This window comes from Leptonychotes weddellii, chromosome 5 (genome assembly GCF_054177405.1).
Source record: "Leptonychotes weddellii isolate Sample4059 chromosome 5, ASM5417740v2, whole genome shotgun sequence".
In the NCBI taxonomy this organism is placed as follows: Eukaryota; Metazoa; Chordata; class Mammalia; order Carnivora; family Phocidae; genus Leptonychotes; species Leptonychotes weddellii.
In genome coordinates, this window is record NC_138373.1 from 68796841 (window position 1) to 68821515 (window position 24675).

At 36.8% G+C, this 24675-nt stretch overlaps 1 protein-coding gene across 1 annotated transcript in view; it reads left to right on the forward strand.

Annotated features, from left to right (window-relative positions):
• Positions 1-24675, forward strand: part of KDM5A (lysine demethylase 5A) — a 91237-nt gene that overhangs the window by 20791 nt on the left and 45771 nt on the right. Inside the window, exons 6-14 of the mRNA XM_081821008.1 lie at positions 669-774; positions 1943-2034; positions 2636-2794; positions 4318-4437; positions 5131-5289; positions 12962-13143; positions 14794-14956; positions 16603-16722; positions 20506-20700. Coding sequence (XP_081677134.1) covers positions 669-774; positions 1943-2034; positions 2636-2794; positions 4318-4437; positions 5131-5289; positions 12962-13143; positions 14794-14956; positions 16603-16722; positions 20506-20700 — 1296 coding nt within the window. The remainder of the gene's footprint in view (positions 1-668; positions 775-1942; positions 2035-2635; positions 2795-4317; positions 4438-5130; positions 5290-12961; positions 13144-14793; positions 14957-16602; positions 16723-20505; positions 20701-24675) is intronic.

Genomic DNA, 24675 nt, shown 5'->3' on the forward strand with positions numbered 1-24675 from the left:
CTACCTTGCTTTCTTCAGTGTGTGGGTAGTATATCTCTTCCTAATTGCAATGTGGTTGTTAGAGTCCAGAGCAATGCTTTCACCAGGCTGAATCTCCTAACAGTAGGGAAGGAAGTTGGGGTAAAAGGCTTATTACTCTTTATAAGAAGCTTTCTCTTTTATTAGAAGATGAAAATCTTTCCTGAGGCTTCTAGTAGATGTTCTCTATGTCTCGTTGGTCTAGACCAGGATAACATTTCCTCTCCTAGCTAGGTCATCACTAACAAAGGGAAATGGCATGGTTGGCTTAGGATAATCATTATTCATCTAACAGGATGGGCATATTGCCTTCTGATCAAAGATGAGTGTCCATTAGCAAAGTAGAAGTGAGGATTTCTATTATTACCAGTATTATACTGGTTATAACCAGTGGCATTTGTCTCTGGACAGAACCTAATTGACAGCTGTGCTTTTAATAAAGAGATTTTCTTTTGTGGAAAGGAAGCTGGGTGTTGCATAGTGCTTGGATGACTATTCAGCTGTTGTAATGAGGCAGTGAGTGGATTTAGAGAGAAGAAATAAAATATTTTTTTCTTCATATTGGAGAGGATCTTGAAACTTTCCTCGCGTAAGAAAATAAATGTATGAATCAGAATGATTAATGTGAGTTTTGTTTATTATTTTTTTAGGCAGAATCTGGAGAAGTGAACAGAAACACGGAACTGAAGAAACTTCGAATTTTTGGGGCTGGGCCTAAGGTCGTGGGCCTAGCAATGGGAGAAAAAGATAAAGAAGGTAAAATATCTTATTCGGTCATGAAAAGAAATAAGATATAGCCATATGGTTCTAATAAGATTCAAATATTTGAATTGCATTTTGCCTTGGGATTTTCTTATGAGTGTAAACATTGGAACGTGGTTCCTAGACGGATCACCTTTTATGGCATATAATCTTAAATTTAAGACTTGAGGAACCATATTTTATTGAATTTTTGTAATATTTGGAAGAGAGAAATTTTCCTTTTCCATGTCTAATATGTTACGCAGAAATTTATAGTTTCTAAAGGCTAGTTTAGGAGAGAATGGTGAAATGAATGGTTCTTACCTGGTGATCCATAGCTTATAACTTTTAAATTCAAAGACAGGATTCTCTGACCTTTAGTAACAAAATGTACTGTGGAGAGCTTATGACTAAAATTCTTATTCTGATTTTGTTATTTTTCCATAATTGCCTTGATATGACACTTCATTTAAATAAACTGTGTTTGAAGAAAGCCTTGTACTCTCAGCTTAGTAGGTTTGAAACTTTCTGAGTAAAATTGCTTATGCAAAGATCAAGTTCCACTATTCTCTCTATGTACATGTCAGTTTTAAAACTCTACAAAGATTGTGTTGGATTTGTTTTTAATGTATATGAATTTAATGAAATGCTGTAATCACAAGTCGTATTATTACCCTTTTCATGATATGAGAAATTAAGTCACAATTCAGATTGTGGACGAGAACTCTGGAGGGTCAGATGATATTGTCCCATCACTCTAAAAACATTCAGTGTGATAGGACCTACTAAATACATCATGATGTTTATTATCACCCTTCTAAGAATTAAGCAGTTTATCTTTTTCATTCTTGTACTTACTGCATTGGCTGGCAGTGATCTTAAAACTCGTCTCAATTAGTCCCTGATAAGCACTACATACAGGCAGTATAGAATTAGTAGTTAAGCTCTCTGGAGCTTGATTGCCTGGATTAGATTTCCAAATCTGCCACTGACTGGCTGTGTGATTTTGGGCAAGTTATCTAACTTCTCTATACCTTAGATTCTTTATCTTCAATGGGGATAATAGCATATCTACCTCATAGTGTTTTGAGATTTAATTTAAATTATTTTAAATAGTGTCTGGTCCATAGTAAGCTCTCAACATTAGTTTTTACTATTATTATATAACTATTTTTATTTCAAGATGAGGTCTCCCGAAGACGAAAAGTTACCAACAGGTCAGACGCATTTAACATGCAAATGAGACAACGGAAAGGAACTCTCTCTGTTAACTTTGTAAGTGTTCTGAGATGTGTCAGGAGGGAAAGGATTTATTTTTAGTTTTGCACTTTTTATCTCGTTATATATTGGTATGCCGTTTAGTTAGTTCATTTGGTTAGAAGACTAGATGGTAAATCTAAAGTCGCAACTTTCATTTATGTAATGTGAACCTTGCTTTGTCTGTTTACATTGACTCTTTCCCTGAGTTATCCTCACATGTACCTTGTGAGTGAGAGAATGAATATGAATCTGTAAATTCTTGAGCTGTAATGTGGACAGTGCTCAGTATTCATTCTCTGTCAAAGAGTGTATGTAGGAAGGATGACATGGTGTATTTTATTTATATAATTGACTTTCAAGTAACCTGGATTTGTGGTCTTTCTTTATTCCGGTAACTTGATATGCTTTTATTAACTTGCCTGTAGAAGCACTGAGGAAATTGAGGAAGTTTTATGAAAACTTGTCTAAATACAATCATTTAAAAAATATTCAGGATTTAAGTTATATGTACTTTTAGGGTACATTATTTTGTTTCAATTAAGGAGTTCCTGGTAAAAATTTAATATTATTATTATAGAAAATAGACTTTTATTTTATCTTGTTTGTTTTCTAACAGGTTGATCTCTATGTTTGTATGTTTTGTGGTCGGGGAAATAATGAAGATAAGTTGCTTTTGTGTGATGGATGTGATGACAGCTATCATACATTCTGTTTAATTCCCCCACTACCTGATGTGCCCAAAGGAGACTGGAGGTGTCCTAAATGTGTTGCTGAGGTACAAGCCTGACCTTTACAGATCCTTTTTTAATAGCAGTGATGTTCACATCCACACATACAGTAAACCCATTCTCAAAAGCTCTTGCTTTGTTCTTCAATGTTTAAAATCTCTGGGATTGGGGCACCTGGGTGGCTCAGTGATTAAGCGTCTGCCTTCGGCTCAGGTCATGATCCCAGGGTCCTGGGATCGAGCCCCATGTCCGGCTCCCTGCTCAGCGGAAAGCCTACTTCTCCCTCTCCCACTCCCCCTCTTGTGTTCCCTCTCTTGCTGTGTCTCTCTCTCTCTCTATCAAAAAATAAATAAAATCTTAAAAAAAATTTCGGATTTTTTTAAGAGCAGTATTGAATGAAAATATAATAATTGTATTGCGGCAGCTTACCTTTCAAAAGTTCTTTTTTTGACTATTGGTTAGATAATTCTGTTTATTGCTGAAGATGAATGATACTTTTATTCAGAATGTTAGTATTCTTGGAAAATAATAAAAATGAAGGAAAACTGTAGGTTATATGTCTTTTTAAAATTAAAAAAAATGTAAAAGACGTGAAGCTCTAGAACTTAGGATTTATGCATCCAGTTTTCATGTTACCAGATAAACTGATGGTATCTATTAGCTTGTTTAATTTTTACTTGATTATACTGGATTATTCTTATGGAAAGATTATAAAGACATTATTGTCCTGAAATACCTAATCTGTTTACTTTTTAATTTATTTTTTATTTTTTTATTTTTTAAAGATTTTACTTATTTATTTGACAGAGACAGCGAGAGCAGGAACACAAGGAGGGGGCATGGGCGAGGGAGAAGCAGGCTTCCCACTGAGCAGGGAGCCCAGTGTGGGACTCGATCCCAGGATGCTGGGATCATGACCTGAGCCGAAGGTAGACGCTTAACGACTGAGCCACCCAGGCGCTCCTGTTTACTTATTTTAACAAAATATTGTGATAGGACATGGAAGGGAAGGACTTGGCTGGGCTGTATATAGGTGTATTCAGAGCTTTGAGTTATTCTCAAGGTGAGATGATTCAGAAGCAGTTCTGCTCTGAGAATTTGTGTTAAAATACTGGTCAGGATGATTGATGGTGTGAAACAACCATTCCTATAGCTAGATATTCTTGCAATCCAGTGGATATTCCTTTATCCATTATCTTTCCTTCATCCATGAACATTTATTTTCTCTGTAGCTAAATCCACTGAGAAACAGAATGATAGGCATCCCTAGGCTTGATTGCATGTCGGTAGTTCTCCTGGTGTTTGTCTTGGTGCCAGAGCTTAATGTCAACTCCAGAGTCTGAAGCTCTCTCATTACCACCTTCCTTACGGAAGGCTGTGAAAATGTAGTTGAGGTTCTAGAACATTATTTCCTGATTCTATATTGCAAGTAATTAATACTTGTTTTGCTGTCTAAGATTGATTGGATTTGCTTCACCTAGGGACATGATCAAAGAAGGTAATACCAAGAGCTTTAATATTTTGTTGGTTCATTTTCAGTGAATTAATCTTGGGTATTTCTTCTTCTTAGGAATGTAATAAACCTCGAGAGGCCTTTGGATTTGAACAAGCTGTACGAGAGTATACACTTCAGAGCTTTGGAGAGATGGCAGATAATTTTAAGTCTGATTACTTCAATATGCCAGTTCATGTGAGTATCTGTCATTTAGGTCAGTTTGGGGAGGTATGAAGATTTATCTGAGTCTAAAGCTTTTGGTTTGCTTTCATCATTTTGTGGAAAACAGGGACACATGAAAAAGATGATAGAATATTAAAGATTGAGGGGCCTGGTATCTGTTTCTATATCTTTCACTCGCTAATGTGGCAGTCTGTACTCTTCTGCTGAGAAATCTGCTTTGATACTTGAATTGTTTATTAGCCTTGCGCGAGTAGTCTTTTATAGAAAAGCATGAAGTATGTGGCATTTGCTCTTTTTGTTTAGTTATTTGTAATATGAAGTTTGCTTCTTTTCCTAGGGGATCTTGGGCTTTTAAAATCCCTATCCAAAAAATTTGCCAGACCTGTTAAAATGCAGCCTTGAATTTTTGCATTTCCTTTTTCCTCCTTGATGTGCTTGCCAGGTCATCTGTACATTTCTTAGCTGGGAAATAGCTTATACAAAAAGGCAGTGCAAGTTTATTATGTTTTTCTAAACATCTAGTTTGTCTTTAGCTTTTCCCTAGCCTTAGTGGGAAAAGCTTAGTGGATCCTGGTCTTTTCAGCTCTGGAAATAAGATTTTTTCATTTTATCATGGGTTTGTGTTCACTTGACCTGCATATTATGTTTTAGAAGTTTATGGTTATAGTGAGTTAGTAATCTGTAATCTTTATTTTCCCTGTATAGATGGTTCCTACAGAACTAGTAGAAAAGGAATTCTGGCGGCTGGTGAGCAGCATTGAAGAAGATGTTATTGTAGAGTATGGAGCTGATATCTCCTCAAAAGACTTTGGAAGTGGATTTCCTGTAAAGGATGGTCGGAGAAAGATGCTGCCAGAAGAAGAGGTGCAGAGCAGATAGTAGTACTTGAAACTTACTCCAAGTTGATTTAGCCTTTGCTTAGTAGAAAGCTACCTTTCTCTAATCTAATCTTAAGGGTTTACTTTCATTTAAAATATTAAATATATAGGATTTGGATGTTATAATTTTCAGTTTTAAAAACAATATATTCAAAGTATCTTTAAAAAATTTAACTTTAGGACAACCCTTTTGGGTCACCTCCTTCTTTGGGAGCTTTGTACTATCACTCAAACTTTGCTTTTAAAAAAAATTTAAAAAAAATTTAACTTTGCATTTTAAAACCAATTTAATTAGTTTAAAACTATTATTCCAGTTAGGAGAATTTTGCCTAGCTCTTTCTGTTTGAGAATCTAGAAGGTGATTTAAGAATTTTTTTAAAAAATTACATTTCGTTGATAGGTCCAAAATTAAGTTTCTTTCAGTAACTGAGCAGGTAGGTTTTTAAATATGTTTAAACTGTAACATACAATGAAGTCCTGTCACATTGGAGATGGCCTCTATTTACAAAGCTGAATTAAGATGATCATTCATTTTTCTCATTATTTTGGTCCTTTTTACTTTTTCTTTTCCTCTATAATTGGCAATGATTAAGAGTTTTATTTCCTATTAAAAGAGTTACACATGAGGGAACCTGGGTGGCTCAGTTGGTTAAGCATCTGCCAGGGTCCTGGGATCAAGTCCTGCATTGGGCCTCTCTACCGTGCTCGTGATCTCTCTCTCTTATGCTCTCTGTCACACTCTCTTTCTCTCAAATAAATAAATAAAATCTTAAAAAAAAAAAAAGAGTTACACATGGTTAAAAACAGAGAAAAGGGTTACATAGTGTGATAGGATATACAGTTAAAAGTATAGCCAGCCACTCCAGTTCTCTTAAGGTAACTGTAAGGTATATCTTTTTCCATTCTTTTAATTTGAAGTTGTTTGTATCTTAGGATGTAAAGTATGTCTTTTGTAGGCAGCATATGACTGGATTTGCTTTTTTAAAATCTAGTCTGAGGGTTGCCTTTTGATTGGAGTTATTTAGTCCATTTACATTTAATATTATTGATATTGTTGATTTATGTCTGCCGTTTTGTGATTTTGTATGTCTCGTATGTTTTGTTCCTCCAGCTCTCCTTTGTGGCCTTTTTTTGGTGTTAAACAGATATTTTTCGTAATACCATTTTAATTTTTCCAGATTTTTTTGTTTGGCTGTATACTTTTTAGTTACTTAGTGGTTCTAAGAATTATAATATGCATCTTTTTTTTTAAATGGGTTTATTGACAGTGTACATCTCTGTGCAGCCTACTTCATGTTAATATTGACTTAATTCTGGTGACTGTAAACAACTTTGAAACAGTGTCTCTTTATTTCCTGCTGTCTTTTTTATCTATTATTATATATTGTATTTACATGTTGTATGATTACAACAACACAGCAATATAATTATTACTTTAAACCATTTTACTTTTAAAATACACATATACCCTGTTACACATTTACTCACAAATTTATCATTTCTGATGCTCTTCATTCCTGTGGGATCCGAGTTACCTTTTGGGTTCGTTTCTTTCACCCTGGAGGACTGCTTTTATCTGTAGTGTGGATCTCCTAAGCAATGAATTCTTTCAGTCTTTGCTTATTTGGGAATGTTTTTTATTCAGCCTTCGTTTAGTCTTTCAACAGTAAATGCTCAATTTTTTTTTTTCCTTTTGTTGATTTCTAGTGCCTCGAAATGGTTGTTTTGGTAATTTTGTCCAGATTTATCTTTGTTTTCAATGGAGGAATTGCCCAACCTCTTCGTATTACCACTGCTGGAAATTCTTTACGACTAAAAGTCTCCCTTCTGGGGCATCTGGCATCTGGGTGGCTCATTCAGTTAAGTTAAGCGTCTGCCTTTGGTTCGGGTCATGATCTTGGGGTCCTGGGATTCAGCCTTGCGTCGGGCTCCGTGCTCAGCTCCCTCTCCCTCTGCCCTTCACCCACCCCACTGCTTGCACTCTCTCTCTCTCTCTCAAATAATTAATTAAAAAATCTTAAAAAAAAAAAAAGTCTCCCTCCTACCCAAATATCTAGTGTGACAGAGGAAGACCCTATTTTATTTTCTAGTGCATCCTTCCAGATATAGTGTATTTATACAAACATTTATACATCACACATACAGAATTACATACTCTTTTTTATTTACTTGTTTTTTTTATTTTTTAAAGACTTACTTATTTAGAGAGCGCACGGAGAGGGAAGGGACAGAGGGAGAGAATCTCAAGCAGACTGCCTGCTGTGCATGGAGCCTGATGGGGGGGCTCCATCTCACAACTCTGAGATCATGACCTGAGCTGAAATCAAGAGTTGGACACTTAACTGTGGCACCCAGGTGTCCCTTACATATTCCTTTTAAACAGAAATGGAATATACTACTTACATGGTCTGTACCTGACTTACCTTTTTTGTTTTGTTTTTGAGTCCCTTCAGGCCCTATCCAGTCCATCCTAATTCCTTATAGCATTACCTACCCAGTTTATTCACAGTACCATCTCACTGTGTATTATTCCAACCAATATCTGAGCACTTAATATGTGCGGAGTGAAATTTTCATTTTGTTTTGTTTTTATGATCAAAAGTTGTGAGTGTCTTTTGGGTTTTTTATTATTTTAGCCTTGTTAATTGACTTTTTTCTTTCTGTGAAGATGGAGTACAGGTTACGATAATCAGGTTAGGATAATATAGATTAGAGAATACGTATTGGGTTTTACTAAGGGAGAAAGAATGATTACAGTAGATGGTGAACATAAATTATATAGGGATGGTTTGTTCAGTATCACTAAATTAAATCTGGTTTGTATAAGTATAAAGAGATGCATCAATCTGAGTTTCTTTATACCCTTCCATTGCCAAATGGTAGGCAATTATTGAATTATTGGGAAGAGATTTCATTATATAGCTCTTGCCTTTTTCTGAATTTTATTTCTGTTTTGAATTTTTTTTTTTAAGATTTTATTTGACAGAGAGAGAGACAGTGAGAGAGGGAACACAAGCAGGGGGAGTGGCAGGGGGAAGCAGGCCTCCTGCAGAGCAGGGAGCCGGACATGGGGCTCGATCCCAGGACCCTGGGATCATGACCTGAGCCGAAGGCAGACGCTTAATGACTGAGCCACCCAGGCGCCCCTCTGTTTTGAATTTTTAAGTTGTTCTTGAATGGGTATTTATATCTTCTAATCTTAGAGACAAGGTCATAGAGTTTTTAAAGATTATTTTCAGTGTCAAACCTAAGTGATTAATATTAATAATATAAATAATCCTCCATGTTTGAGTTTTGAATGAATATTCATTTACCTACTTCTGCTTTTGCTCAGTTCACGTTCTTGTAAGGATGTGGAAAAATGCTGGGTTGTAACAAACCATAGTATGCAGAGACAGGTGATACAGCCTTTTTTTCTAGACTGGGTCATGGATTTGTTCTTCATTTTCTAAGCAATAATGTTTTTCTCAGGATACTGTTTTTGTGTTGTAAGATGGAATGAGAGAATCTGTTTATTACAAAGGGATTTTAAGGACTAATTAGACAATGTGTATAAAACTTTCAGACTTTTTAGGGGTGCCTGGGTGACTCATTCAGTTGAGCAGCTAAATCTTGGTTTCAGCTTGGGTCATGATCTCTGGGTGGTGAGATCAAGTCGCGAGTTGGGCTCTGCGCCCAGCGGGGGAGTTGGCTTCAGGATTCTCTCTCTTTCTGCCCCCCCCCCACATATTCTCTTTCTCTCTCAAATAAATCTTTAAAAAAAAAAAAAGCCTTCAGACTTTTTAATATATTTATATCAGTTCATTACTCCTCTCTGAAAGTTACTGTATTAGAATAGCAGATAACTGCTAGCTTTTCACCAGGAGTCGTACATTTATGTTGAACTTCTGTATGGGTTAGCTCTTGATATCTGATAGCATATTTCTCTGGTATCGTAGTTAACTGGAAAAGTCCTTCCGAAGTTAATGTATTTGTCTTATGAATACAGTGTGCTCTACCAACAGGGCTTCTGAGAAATAAAAAGAGGCATAGGACTTGAAACCTTGGGAACATTTTTTTTTCTTCTTGTCTTTGCTCCATATTAAATCTTTGGCTAAATCCTGCTAATTCACTTTTCATTATTTTTCTATAGGATTGCCTTATTTTTCATACCCACTGCTACCATCCTTGTCTAGGTCCTATCACATCATGTTGGGATGCTTGCCATGCTCTTACATAATGACCACTTGTGGTGGGAGTCCCTAAGACCATCTCCAGGTTCAGTGATTTTTCTGGGAGGACTCATGGCTATGATTTATTATAGTGAAAGAATGCAAAGCAAAATCAGCAAAGGGAAAAGATCCATGGTCCAAGTCCAGAGAAAACCAAGTAGAAGCTTCCAAGAGTCCTCTCCCAGTGGAGGTACACAGGATGCATTAGTATCAAATTGACAATATGTATGAAGTATTGCCTACCAGGGAAGCTCATTAGAGACTTAGTGCTCAGGGTTTTTATTGGAGGCTGGTGACATAGGCATCCTCTACTTAACACATACTAAAATCCCAGACTCCCAGAAGGAAAGCAAGTGTATATAAATCACATTGTACATCCTAGGCATTGTGAATCACTCTGTATTAGTCTAGGGAACTGTTGATCATGTTAAATTTGCATATACCAGCTGACAGAACTCTAAGCAGACTTTTTGCAATCTTAGGCCTGTTATGTTAACCATTTTCTTATTGCTTTTCTCTGTAGTCTTTTTTATATATTGCTTTATTTAAAACTTTAAGGTTGAAAGGTCTTTGGGAGTTCAGTATGCAATTCTGTCTACTTTTGTTTATGTTTGAAATTTTTCATAATCAAAAGTTTAAAAATACTTAAGATACTATGTTTATATTATTTCATTTTTCAAATTCTGTTTTATATCCCTTCTGAGTGTAGGATCAAATCCAAGCTTCTTAGTTTGAAATGTAAGATTAAAGGTACAAGATTCTTCTTTTCTAATCTTATTTCCTGTATTTCTGAGTGTGACTATTCTACTCTTCACCTTCACCAGACAGAACAGTATATTTTTGGTTTCTCTGTTATTTACTGTCAAAGGTTATCTCTTTTTTCCAAGCTGTACTGGGGTTCTTCCTTTTCTATGAAGTTTTGTTAATGATGCAAACCCATCCTGAAAAACTAAAGAAATTGCTCTTTTATCTGTATTTGGAGGTTAATATATACAGCTTTGTCTTTTTTTTTTTTTTTTAAAGATTTTATTTATTTGACAGAGAGAGACAGCGAGAGAGGGAACACAAGCAGGGGGAGTGGGAGAGGGAGAAGCAGACTCCCCGCTGAGCAGGGAGCCCGATGCGGGGCTCGATCCCAGGTCCCTGGGATCATGACCTGAGCTGAAGGCAGACGCTTAACGACTGAGCCACCCAGGCGCCTCCTTTTTTTTTTTTTTAAGATTTTATTTATTCATGTGAGAGAGAGAGAAAGCAGGAGACAGAGCACAGGCAGGGCAAGGGGCAGAGGGAGAGGAAGAAGTAGACCCCCAGCTGAGCAGGGGCCCAGGACCCTGAGATCATGACCTGAGCTGAAGGCAGACACTTAACCAACTGAACCATTCAGGCCTTGTCTTGAAACTTTTTGTATGTAGGCCTTATCTCTTCAGCTTGTTCATTATGTTTTCAGACAACCAGCTGACCAACTAAAAAACATATTGAGTAGTAATTTTTGAAAGCCTTTTGGGGCACCTGGGCGGCTCAGTTGATTGTCTGACTTCGGATCAGGTCATGATCTCAGGGTCCTGGGATTGAGCCCTGAGTCAGGCTCTGTGTTCCGCTGGGAGTCTGCTTCTCCTTCTGCTCCTTCCCCTGCTCATGAGCACTCTCGCTTGCTCGCTCTTTCTCTCAAATAATAAAATCTTAAAATATAAAACAACTGAAAGTGTTTTTTATTTTTTATTTTTATTTTTTTTTAAAAAGATTTTATGTATTTATTTGAGAGAGAGAAAGTGAAAGAGCACAAGCAGGGGGAGAGGCAGAGGGAGAAGGAGATGCAGACTCCCCGCTGTGCAGGGAGCCCGATGCGGGGCTCAATCCCAGGACCCCGAGATCATGACCTAAGCTGAAGGCAGACGCTTAACTGACTGAGCCACCCAGGCACCCCTGAAAGCCTTATTTTTAAAAAGCCTATTGAGGGTATGAATCATATATCTTTATTTCTTTTTTTTTTTTAAAGATTTTATTTATTTGACAGAGAGAGACACAGCGAGAGAGGGAACACAAGCAGGGGGAGTGGGAGAGGGAGAAGCAGGCTTCCCGCGGAGCTGGGAGCCCGATGCGGGGCTCGATCCCAGGACCCTGGGATCATGACCTGAGCCGAAGGCAGGCGCTTAACGACTGAGCCACCCAGGCGCCCCATATGTCTTTATTTCTTAATGGAATTCTTAACTTAAACCTGTGCTGGACTTTCCTATTCTATCCTCTGCGACTCTTAATCACCCAGAGTTTTCATTTTTTTGTGCTACATTATGGACGATACTTTCAAATCTGAGTTCTAGTTGACATATTCTCTTCTTCAGCTTTGTCATTGGCTGTTAAACCCCTTACTTTGCAGGTTTTATTTTTTAAACTCTGTATTACAGAAAGTTTCAAATGTGTAAAAGTATACATAATAAGGAATTTCCCTCCTTCCCTCAGTACCTGGCATCCAGGTTCAGCAGTTACCAACCTCCTAATAGAAGGCAGTTGGATTCTTTTATCTGTTTCTGCATTCAGTCTGTTGTCAGTCTGTTGTGATGTCACATATCCTGTATCCTCTGGAAAACTCACACTATGTTCCTGCAAGAACGAGAGTAAAAAAGGCAAATAACATCTTACAGTTATTATGAAAATAGTTTGACTTTGCAGATTCCCTGAAATAGTCTTAGGTTCCCTAGACCCCACTTTGAGAACTGCTCTTCAGAAGGATGATAAGCACTTTAAGGCTTTTCTTCATATGGCTTCAGGGGTAGGTTTTTGAAACTTGGTGTCTGGTCTTTATAACCAGTAAGAAACCTCACTGAAAACTCAGCAATAGCTTTCCTTTTTCATTCTGCCTTTCCTTCCTTTCTTTGTTTCTGGAAACTGGAAATTGTTTTTTCTTTTGAGTTCATCTATGAAACAGATGTCTTTATTATTATAATTTATCTAATATTTCTAGATGTGTTTGTAGTGAGGGTGGTAGTGGTGACTCTCTGCATCATCTTAGTCTTTGGTATTGACATAAATGCAGGATTATGTGTCTTATTATTTTTTGTTATCATAGTATCTGACACCGTTCTATAAATACAGTGGTAAACATTTTGGGAAGTTACACTACTGAGGGTAAAATAGAAATATACTGACCTATTAAAATGAGTCTCACATTATTTTACTAGTAAGCTAGGGAGGGGTAGTGTAAAAATGCTTATATGCTTCAGAATAAACCAGAGGTATCTGAAATAATTAAAAGGGAAATCTGAATACCACTTAGACAGGAGATAAGATTAAATAGGTATATGAGTTATGTGTTGCAAAGAGCACAGATGGACTAGATTATTTTAAATATTATATATAATTTTTACTTGTTTTTTTAAGACTCCCTTGAAATTTCTATTGGGCACTTGTCATTTCTGATCTTGCATTTACATCTTTTTTTTTTCTTGATAGGAATATGCGCTTTCTGGTTGGAATTTGAATAATATGCCTGTCCTAGAGCAGTCTGTTCTTGCACATATTAATGTAGACATCTCTGGTATGAAAGTGCCATGGCTCTATGTAGGAATGTGTTTCTCTTCTTTCTGCTGGCACATTGAAGATCACTGGAGTTATTCCATCAACTACTTACACTGGTATGTATGATCTTTGTTACGTGCTTAGGAACCTTTTAAAGGTATAATGATACTAGGTGATAAATTAGCAAGAACTGAATTTAAAAGTATTTCCTACCCAAAGTAGGATAATATATTGAGAAGTATAGAAGGTCCTAAGGGTATATACATCTCAGACACCTTCCCTTTTAAAGTATGTGCATGCAACATGCAGTGGAGCCTGGAGTTTTAGACCAAATGATACTTAATTTGGTATACATGAAAATTACTTTGATATATCTTTTGATATGCAGGGTACGATTTTAAAGGATGTATAATTTTAAAAGGTATATATAATTAAGATCTGACTAAACCTTTAGGATTGGAAATTATTAAATGATTTTTTTCTTTTTAATAACATTTTCCCTAAAAATGCCTGTTACATGCATATTCATTAAATTCTTTGGCTGAATTTTTTTGTGTCTCCCCCACAGCTTTTATTTACTTGCCCAGTTCCTTGTCCATTATTATATCATCAATTAAATGATATTTTTCTCCATTTGGATGATACTACTCAAATCACACTATGTAGTACTGGAAAACTATAGTGATTTTATTTCTCTGCTTCATCACTGTGCTGTGTAATACTAGCTACATGTGGTTATTTAAATTAGTTAAGATTAAGTAAAATTAAAAATGTACTTCCCCAGTTACAGGAAACATTTCAAGTGCTTTTTTTTTTTTTTATTCATGAAAGTCAGAGAGAGAGAGGCAGAGGCAGAGGGAGAGAAGCAGGCTCCCCACCTAGCAGGGAGCCCGATGCGGGACTCGATCCCAGGACCCTGGGATCATGACCTGAGCCGAAGGCAGACGCTTAACCATCTGAGCCACCCAGGCGCCCCTCAAGTGCTTTATGGTCACTGGTGACTAGGGCCCTATGTCTTGGCCAGCACAGACATAGAACATTCTCATTGTTGCAGTAAGTTCTGTTGGAGACAGCAGTGGATTGTATTTGGATTAGGAAATTCAGCTATTTTATAAATAGCATGACTCACTAAATCCGTTTCCTAGGAGTACAACTTAGTATCATAAATGAACTCTAGTCCACTAAAGTCTAGTGCATTAATGATGCCAAGTTTTTGGTCCTTAAGATTTGTAGATAGAACTCTTTTCAAGGTTTCAACAATTTCTACCCTTGCCTTAGTTTTTTGGATAGTAAAATCCAACTTAATGAAGTTATGAAAAGGTATTCTACAGAGTGTTGACTTCAACTTTGAGCATTGTGGGGATAATTGGAATGTCCAGTAGACTTGGGAAACAAGGTAGTATGTCAGTATCCTTTGGAATGATGCTTATTTTTCATATAGTGTCTTTCCTTTTTGAAAAAACTATTTAGTGATCCACCTTAAAGAGTTCATGCGCTTTGAATTGCATTAATTGAATTAATTAAATTAATTGATTTAGAATTGAATTAATTCTAATAGTAGTGATAAGTATGTATTTACCTATTTATATCCTTTGCCTTACCTCCTATTATGAACAGATTTATGAGTTGGTTTGCCAAGATTCAGGGTATATAATCTGTGACCATGGAAGAAGATAAAATTAATTATAGTTTAGAGGATTCGAATGAGAGACCCTGGCCTCATTGGTACCATGCTCACCTAGCTAAACAGTACTTCCTTTTGCTAGGGGGGAGCCAAAGACATGGTATGGTGTGCCATCTCATGCTGCCGAACAACTGGAGGAGGTGATGAGGGAGCTGGCTCCTGAGTTATTTGAATCCCAGCCTGATCTCCTGCATCAGTTAGTCACCATCATGAACCCCAATGTACTGATGGAGCATGGTGTGCCTGTGAGTCTTACTGTGTCTCCTTTTAGTATTTTTATTTTAAGGTTATGTTAGCTTTTCATTAGAAACACAACATATCTTTTGTTTTATAACTGGAAGCAAAAGATTATTTCATCTTCTAGCCAAATTAGAATTTATATTCTGAAGGGAACAGCATTTCTTTGGTAAGAAAGAGGTGTTTTAAAGTATTAATCATACTTTATGTATAGCTACCTATTAAAATAGCCTTCTGTTTTCAGTGAACCATTATATCCTGGGTTTTTTTTTTTTTTAAAGATTTTATTTTATTTATTTGACAGAGAGAGACAGCTAGAGAGGGAACACAAGCAGGGGGAGTGGGAGAGGGAGAAGCAGGCTCCAGGCCGAGCAGAGAGCCCGATGCGGGGCTCGATCCCAGGACCCTGGGATCATGACCTGAGCCGAAGGCAGACGCTTAACGACTGAGCCACCCAGGTGCCCCATATCCTGGTTTTGACAAAAATCTTATATTCTTTATTATCTAGTGTATATAATAATACTCCGTATTATTTATTATCTGTATTATCTTTGTTTAACCAGAGTGTAAGTATTTTAAGTGATAGTTGTAGTAACTAATACTTATCCTTTGGAGATCATATTTCATTAAAGATTTCACAGCTTTCTTTTTATATGCGATAATGAAATACTATGAATACCTTTTTTACTTTTTTTTAGAAGATTTTATTTATTTTAGAGAGAGAGAGCACACAAGCATGAACGGGGGGAGGGGCAGAGGTAGAGGGAGAGAGAGAATCTCAGGCAGACTCTGCGCTGAGCATGGAACCTGATGTGGGGCTGGATCTCACGATCCTGAGATCATGACCTCAGCCGACATCAAGAGTCGGATGCTTAACTGACTGAGTCACCCAGGCACCCAGTGTTAGTTTGTCTTTAAAGATTTTATTTATTTATTTGGGAGAGAGAGAGCGTGCGTGCCCCGACGCACATGTCCACCGAGCCAGGTGGAGGGGCAGAGTGAGACGCTGACTCCCCACTGAGCAGGGAGCCCAATGTAAGGCTCAGTCCCAGAACCCTGGGAACATGACCTGAGCTGAAAGCAGAGTGAATTCATACTAGAATCTGGGATTTTTCTAAAGACACATAGTATTGGGGTGGCTGGGTGGCATGCACACACTCTCTCTAAAATAAGTAAAGACGTAATATTATAAAAATAAGTGGGATCCAGGAAAACTGATTTTGGGGATATCTCCATATAACATATCTAATTAATTAATTTCCAAAAAATTATGTAAGAGTAGGAGGAAGTTCCATTCTTTAATGTTACTGACAACACGAGGATAAAAGGAATAAAAGAAAAAGTCTCTTAATTGTAAAAATTTTATCAAGTTTCAGAAACTAGTAGCCCGATGAGAGTAACGTTTTCTCTTTGAGAATTTGTCTGCTACTTCTTGTTGTGAATTATTGTATTTTGTTATCATTGACTATTTTAAGAAGGAAAGAGTTCAGGCTGCTTCTTAAACCCTGATACTATTTTCTGGTATGTGTAGGTGAATGCTTTACTGTTTTTAATTTTAGAAAATGCTTCTGAAAGTGACTGATAAAATCTCTTCCTCTTTTTTGTTGTTTTTATTTTGTTTTGTTTTGTATCCCTGTTCCCACTTTGCATTTAGGTGTACAGGACCAATCAGTGTGCTGGCGAGTTTGTTGTGACATTTCCTCGTGCCTATCATTCTGGATTTAACCAGGGCTACAACTTTGCTGAAGCTGTGAACTTCTGTACTGCTGACTGGGTCTGTTCTATAGCAAGTAGCTGTTGTACGTCTACTAACACTCCTGGAAAATGCGTCTTACTGGCCATATTTACTTAGCTGGGGAGGGGAGGATTCATGAATATTTCAGTAGAGACTGTAATGGCTATTGTAATTTAGAAAGTTCGGTTAGAGTTTCCATTACAGTTTTTATTTGGAAGATTTTATAGTTCTTTACTTCTCATCCATTCATTCTTTTCCTCATTCTGTTTGAATTTTAAATGAGCACTCGGTAGTTTTTAAATCTTTCTTTTCTGAGAGACTGTCGTTCCTCTAGTCTTTGCTTTCTCTGAGCAACTTAAGGATTTTATAATGACAGCTAGATCTTTTTTTTTTTTTTGACAACCAGATCTTTTTAAGAATTAATTTTACCCATATTTTCAAATATCTAACTCAGATTTTTATTTTAAAATACCCCTTTATTACTTTCCTTCTTATAGACAATTAGATGATTTTATTCTTCCTATCGTTTTATGTTTTTTTGTATTTCTTTTAAGAAACTTACTTTAAAGAGTAACTATAGTATTGAGATCTCTATGGGATATACTTTTGTTTAAATGATAATGCCAGGGGTGCTTGGGTGGCTCAGTCGGTTAAGCATCTGACTCAGCTCAGGTCATGATCCCGGAGTCCTGGGATCAAGTCCTGCATTGGGCTCCCTGCTCAGCAGGGAGTCTGCTTCTCCCTCTCCCTTTACCCCTCCCCCTGCTCACGCTCTCTCGCTTGCTCTCTCTCAAATAAATAAAGTCTTTTAAAAAATAAAGTAAATGATAATGCCAGTGATTGCTATTTTGCTTTTTTGTATGAGGTAGATATCAAAAAGTAACTAGTTATGGGGCGCCTGGGTGGCTCAGTTGGTTAAGCGACTGCCTTCGGCTCGGGTCATGATCCCGGAGTCCTGGGATCGAGTCCCACATCGGGCTCCCGGCTCAGCGGGGAGCCTGCTTCTCCCTCTGACCCTCTCCCCTCTCATGCTGTTTCTCTCTCTCTCTCTCTCAAATAAATAAATAAAAATTAGAAAAAAAAAAAAAAAGTAACTAGTTATGATTATGTCATGTTGGGAAAAGACTGCAAATTTATGATACATTCTTTGACTTTATTTTTCTTTTAGTGATGCTCTATTTTTGGTCTCCTCTCAACATTTGGGGAGATACTTATTTATCTATCTATATATCTATTTATCGATTGATTGAGAGAGAGAGCACCCAGAGGGAGAGAGAGAATTTTATCAGGTTCCACGCTGAGCACAGAGCCTGACACGTGGCTTGATCTCATTGAAGACAGGACCCTGAGATCACAACCTGAGCAAAATCAAGAGATGCCAACCGACTGAGCCACCCAAATGCCCCAAGGGGGAGATATTTTTAGTAGTACTGGGTCTTACGTTTTCTATAGGCACATTAATATATTAAATTTCATGATTCATGATTTCACGATTTTTGTTTCCTTGGTTAATATGAATGACATGATGAGTAACCTTATTTGATCTAGTAATTTAAAACATTATTAGGCTTAGGAAGCAGTATGAGCAAGACTGAGCTTAGGACTTTCCCTTGGGTTTGAGGTCTATTTTTTAAAATTCAACTAACATTTATTAGAATTTATGATTTACTTCCTGTCTAGATGTAGGGTAGGAAATAGAGATAATTCAGAAATGAATTAGAGATGGTTTCTGCCTATAATGTGTTCGTTATTATTGATGTGTGGCCTTGGGCAGCTCTTTTAATTTCACTGAGCCTGTTTTTTACCTTGTATATGAAGATACTAAGATACGCTTAATAACCTCAGACAAGTGAGATGATATATGTAGAAGTCCTTGAAACTCTTTAGAAGAAGGGTGTGATAGAAATGAAGAGTTATAGCAACTTTAGATTTAGAATATAGTGATGGTACTAAGTTTTATAAGCCACAATGGATAATCAGTTCTATTTTATATGGCTTGTTTACAGATTGTAATAATTAAGATCTGCATATTTTCTTGCCATTGTTAATAAGCTATATGAAAAATGTTTAACAAGTAAATATTTATGAATTAGGAAATGGAAGAGTATATTGTTAATAGACAAAGTAATCCCTGATCATAAGTTCAGTATCATTATTTTCTTTGGAAAGATTGTTTCTTTAAAAGAGTATGTAGGGGCGCCTGGGTGGCTCAGTCAGTTAAGCATCCGACTCTTGATCTCGGCTCAGGTCATGATCCTCAGGGTCATGAGTTCAAGCCCCGCATTGGGTTCCACACTGGGCGTGGAGCCTACTTAAAAAAAAAAAAAAGTATGGGAATACTGCTTGATTTAGAGATAGTCTTATATTCTCAAAATGTGATTCCTGTGATTGTTTTCTGCCTTTCTCAAAATAGAGGTGAATTCTTAAAGGTTTTTAAAGGTCCATTTTCTTATTTTTTCTCTGTTATGTCATAGTTTTCAAATATAAACTAAAACTCCCATTTAAATTACCCAAGTTTTTCCACTGGACAGGAGGATAGAAGTTGGGGAAAGAGAGAGAGAGAGGAGGGAGGAGGGATGGAAGAAGTGTGTGTGTATATATGTGTGTGTGTTTGTGTACAGGCATACCTTGTTTTATTGTACTTTGCTTTATTGTACTCCACACATACTGCATTTTTTACAAATTGAGGGCTTGTGGCCACCCTGTGTCAAGACAGCAAGTCTGTTGGCACCATTTTTCCAATAGCATTTATTCATTTCATGTCTCTGTGTCACATTTTGTGAATTCTGGCAATATTTCATACTTTTTCATTATTATTTGTTATGGTGATCTGTGATTAGTAATTATGACTTGTTGAAAGCTCTCATGATGGTTAGCATTTTTTAGCAAGAAAGTATTTTTGAATTAAGTTGTGTACATTGTTTTTTTTAGGCATAATGCTATTGCACACTAAATAGACTAGTATAATGTAAACATAACTTTTATATGCACTGGAAAACCAAATCATTCATTTTACTCACTTTATTGTGATACTTTATTTACGGTGGTCTGGAACTGAACCCATAGTATCTCCAAGGTATGCCTCTATAGTATAACTAGTATCATAATTTGGCTTAAAGCTTGGTGGGTAAAGAATTTTCAGAATTTATCTTAAAGGGTGTATCTGATTTATGAAAAGTGATCATCTAGTGACTTGTTTATTCACTTAGGGAGAATAAAGTAGTGATTTCACTTGGATTCTCTTTAGGCCAGACTGATGTTTTTAAAAGAATTTCTAGATGCTAAAATGTAAATCATCTTTTGCTTTGGTTCTTATAATAAAAGTCAGTTAATGTGAATTGCTGAAATAGTGCTTTTTTCCTCCTCTTTTCTTTCTTTTTCTTTTTTTTTTTTTTAACTTTTAATAACATCTCTGCTTTTTGGTCTGTGGAAACCTCCATGCTGCATATGTCCACTTAACCCTTTATTACCTAAATGTTTTTTCTTCTTTTTTTAAAGGCAGCTTATGTTAAAGTGGTCTAAAAGAGTTTGCTGCTTCATTTAAATATCAAGGAACTTGTACTTCTTGTTGTACATAATGAGTAGAAAATCAATAGCTTAGGCTAGAAGCTTAGCATCTCAAAATTATGGAAATTTTCTGTGGGAAGGCCTTTGAAATTCCTGCTGGGCCATAAAGATTTAATATTTACAGTTCCTCTTATGTTCAAATGGAGTTTGATATTCTGCCTTTTTTATAATAAAACAGGATCTGTAGGCTAAATAGTGGTTTTGTTCTGGAAGATGTTATAAGCAAGTAATTTAATTTGACAATCTTGTTTACAGTTGCCCATTGGACGTCAGTGTGTCAATCATTACCGACGGCTGAGGCGCCATTGTGTCTTTTCACATGAAGAACTCATTTTCAAGATGGCAGCAGATCCAGAATGCTTAGACGTGGGGCTGGCTGCCATGGTGTGCAAAGAATTGACTCTCATGACTGAAGAAGAGACAAGATTAAGGGAGTCTGTGGTACAAATGGTGAGTTTGTGGAGCACATTTTCTGTATTTGATACTGCTCATGGAATATACTAAAAATTGAACTTGTAGAAAGAATCCATTTTCATCTTTGATTCCTTTAGAAGTTGAATACAAAAATCACAAGTTTGGAGGGGTGTGTGTGTGTGTGTTTAAAGATTTATTTATTTTAGGGCGCCTGGGTGGCTCAGTTGGTTAAGCGACTGCCTTCGGCTCAGGTCATGATCCTGGAGTCCCGGGATCGAGTCCCACATCAGGCTCCCTGCTCAGCAGGGAGTCTGCTTCTCCCTCTGACCCTCCTCCCTCTCATGTTCTCTGTCTCTCATTCTCTCTCTCACAAATAAATAAAATCTTAAAAAAAAAAAAAAAAGATTTATTTATTTTAGAGAGAGAGAGTAAGTGCACAGTGGGGAGGGGCAGAGGGAGAGGGAGAGAGAATCTCAAGTACACTCTGCTGCTGAGCCACGGGGCTTATCTCACGAGATCAAGTCCTGAGCCGAAATCAAGAGTTGGGCACTTAAGCAACTACGCCACCCAGGCACCCTGGAGAAGGTATATTTTCATACTTGCTATTTTGGGTTCTACAAATTGAAAAGTTTTAGGAATCTTTATGTCACCTCTAGATTTTAAAAAATGGAATCCTGTCATGTAGAATTTCTTACATATATATTTTTTTAAGCCTTCTACATACAGTATTATTTCTTTAAATGAGAAAGTTCAAATCCTTTTCTCTGAGCTTTGAAATTGAATAAAAGTTGTGTTTCTGTGATTCCAGCTGTCAGAGTGCATTGATCTGGTGGTTTGGTTTTATTTTTTTCCTCTTTCTAAGTAATTTAATGAGTAGGAAGTACTGAATAACCAAGTGTTGGGATTTTTTTTTTCTTTTTTTCCCCCCAGTTTGGAAGCCAGTTGGATTTCTGGTGGAGTTCTTGATAATGGTGGTGGCTGGGCAGTGGGGTGGCCATACCCTCCCCACAAGTGTTGGGATTTTGAATGCTTAGAATAAACTAAACCTTTGTCACAATCAAGATAATGAACATATCACCTTCAGATTTTTCTTATGCCCCTTTATGATCATTCCCTTTTGTCCCATTCCCCCTCTTCACTACTCCTACTCCACCCCCTTCGAGGAAAACACCAATCTGCTTTCTTTAGTGTGCCTTTTAAAAAAGTGTATTATTTAAATTGAGTCATACAGTTTATAGTTTTTGTTTAGTTTCTTTCACTTAACATAATAGTGTTTGAGATTCATTTATGTTATTCCATGTATTAATTGTTTATTCTTTTTAATTGCCAAGTATTATTTATTGTATGGACCACAGTTTATCTCTTCATTTAAGAATGGACATTTTAATTTTTTTAACTTTTGCCTGTTACAAATTAAGCTGCTGTGAACATTTCTGAACAAATTTCTATGTTGACATATACTTTCATTTCTCTTGGATAAATACTAGGACTGGAATGGCTGGGTCATAGGACATGTGTGTGTTTAATTTCTTCTGAAAACTGCCAAACTGTATTCCAAAACAGTTTTTTTTTTTTGTAAGATTTTATTTATTTATTTGAGAGAGAGCACATGAGAGGGGGGAGGGTCAGAGGGAGAAGCAGACTCCCTGCCGAGCAGGGAGCCCGATGCGGGACTCGATCCAGGGACTCCAGGATCATGACCTGAGCCAAAGGCAGTCGCTTAACCAACTGAGCCACCCAGGCGCCCTCCAAAACAGTTTTTTTTTTTTTAAAGATTTTATTTATTTATTTGAGAGAGAGAATGAGAGACAGAGAGCATGAGAAGGAGGAAAGTCAGAGGGAGAAGCAGACTCCCTGCCGAGCAGGGAGCCCGATGCGGGACTCGATCCCGGGACTCCAGGATCATGACCTGAGCCGAAGGCAGTCGCTTAACCAACTGAGCCACCCAGGCGCCCCAAAACAGTTTTTATAGTTCTGTGAGGAATATGAGAGTTCCACTTGTCCTGCAATCTCACTGACATTTGGAATTTTAACTTTACTTTTTTTTTTTCTTTTTAAAGATTTTATTCACTTATTGGACAGAGAGAGTGAGTGAGCGAGAGAGAGTGCGCAAGCTGGGGGAGAGGCAGAGGGAAAGAAGCAGACTCCCTGCTGAGCAGGGAGTCCAGTGCAGGACTCGATCCCAGGACCCTGGGATCATGACCTGAGCCGAAGGCAGACATTTAACCAACTGAGCCACTCAGGCTTCCCCAACTTTAGATATTCTAATAGGTTTGTTGTAGTAGTTCATCATGGCTTTAATTTTAATGACTAATGATGTTGAGTACCTTCTAGGTGCTTATTTGCTGTCTATATCTTTGAGGGAAGATTCTGTTCAAATCTTTTGCCCAACTTTTAAAACTTGGGTTGTTACTAAATTTTGAAAGTTCTATATGTAGTCTAGATACACATTCTTTACCAGATAGGTGATTTGGAAGTATTTTCTTCCAGTCTGTGGCTTGTCTTTTCCTTTTCTTAATAGTATTGTTTTGAAGAACAGAAGTTTCTTTGGTTTATCAGTTTTTTCTTTTATGGATTTTATGGCTTTTGGCATAGCCAAAAGGCTATATCTAAGAAATCTTTGCTTAACTCAAGATCACAAAGTTTTTCTCCTATGTTTTCCAGAAATTTTTTAGTTTTAGCTCATACATTTATGTGTATGGTCTATTTCAAGTTAATTTTTGTATGTGGAATGAGTTATGGATCAAAGTTTATTTTCTTGCATATGTCACTTACGATTTCATGCCCACTTATGAGAATACTAATTTGAGATCTCCTGTTTTGGCTTAATAACCAAGTATCCAAGAATAACCAGAACAATTGGTAGGTTGAGAAGGCACTTTATTTTTTGACATATCCCAAGATGGTAGAATGTAACAGAAGCCTTGTTTCCTCTCAATAAAATCAGAATTCTTGAAAACAGCATTTTCAGTTAGAAAAGTTTATATAATCACAAAATTAAGGCCTTTGTTTCTATTTTGAAAGAATTTCAAATAATGGGCTCTCTCTATACATATTAAATTAGATTTGAAGAGTTTTAAGAAAATGAATATAGGTTTAAGCTGAAGAAAACTATTGTAGTGGATAGCGATTTGGATCTGAAAAGTAAAAGAGAAATCGATTTCATCACTCTTTTTATGGGCATAAATGGGGAAAAAGATCTTTAAACAAAAGCCATCTATAGATACATAAAGCTATATAAAGCTGTATAAAGCTGTACATATTACAAATGATGTATTATTATAAGCTAATTATTTTTAAGAATTTATGTTAACTTGGAAATAAGAATTTTTACTAAATAGTCGGATTTCTTTTTCTAGTTTGAATTACCTGTGATAAGAAACAAGAAGGGCACCTGGGTGGTTCTGTCAGTTAGGTGTCTGCCTTCAGTTCAGGTCATGATCTCAGGGTTCTGGGATTAAGCCCCACGGCAGGCTCCCTGCTAAGTGGGGAGTCTGCTTCTCCCTCTCCCTCTGTCCCTCTGCCCCGCTCATGCTCTCTTTCTCTCAAATAAATAAATAAAATCTTAAAAAAAAAAAAAAAAGAACAAGATACAAGTGAATCTTGTTTTCATTTTTTAAAAAAAATTTTTTGAGGTAAGTGTATGACTGATATAGTTAATATTCTCATGTTATACCTGTATTCTTAAAAGTTTTCTTGGTTGGGGCGCCTGGGTGGCTCAGTTGGTTAAGCGACTGCCTTCGGCTCAGGTCATGATCCTGGAGTCCCGGGATCGAGTCCCGCATCAGGCTCCCAGCTCAGCAGGGAGTCTGCTTCTCCCTCTGACCCTCCTCCCTCTCATGCTCTCTGTCTCTCATTCTCTCTCTCTCAAATAAATAAATAAAATCTTAAAAAAAAAAAAGTTTTCTTGGTTGTTTGCTTATTTTTTATTAGCCTTTTGTATTTTATTTTATTTTTTTTTTAAAGATTTTATTTATTTTTTTGACAGAGAGAGACACAGTGAGAGCAGGA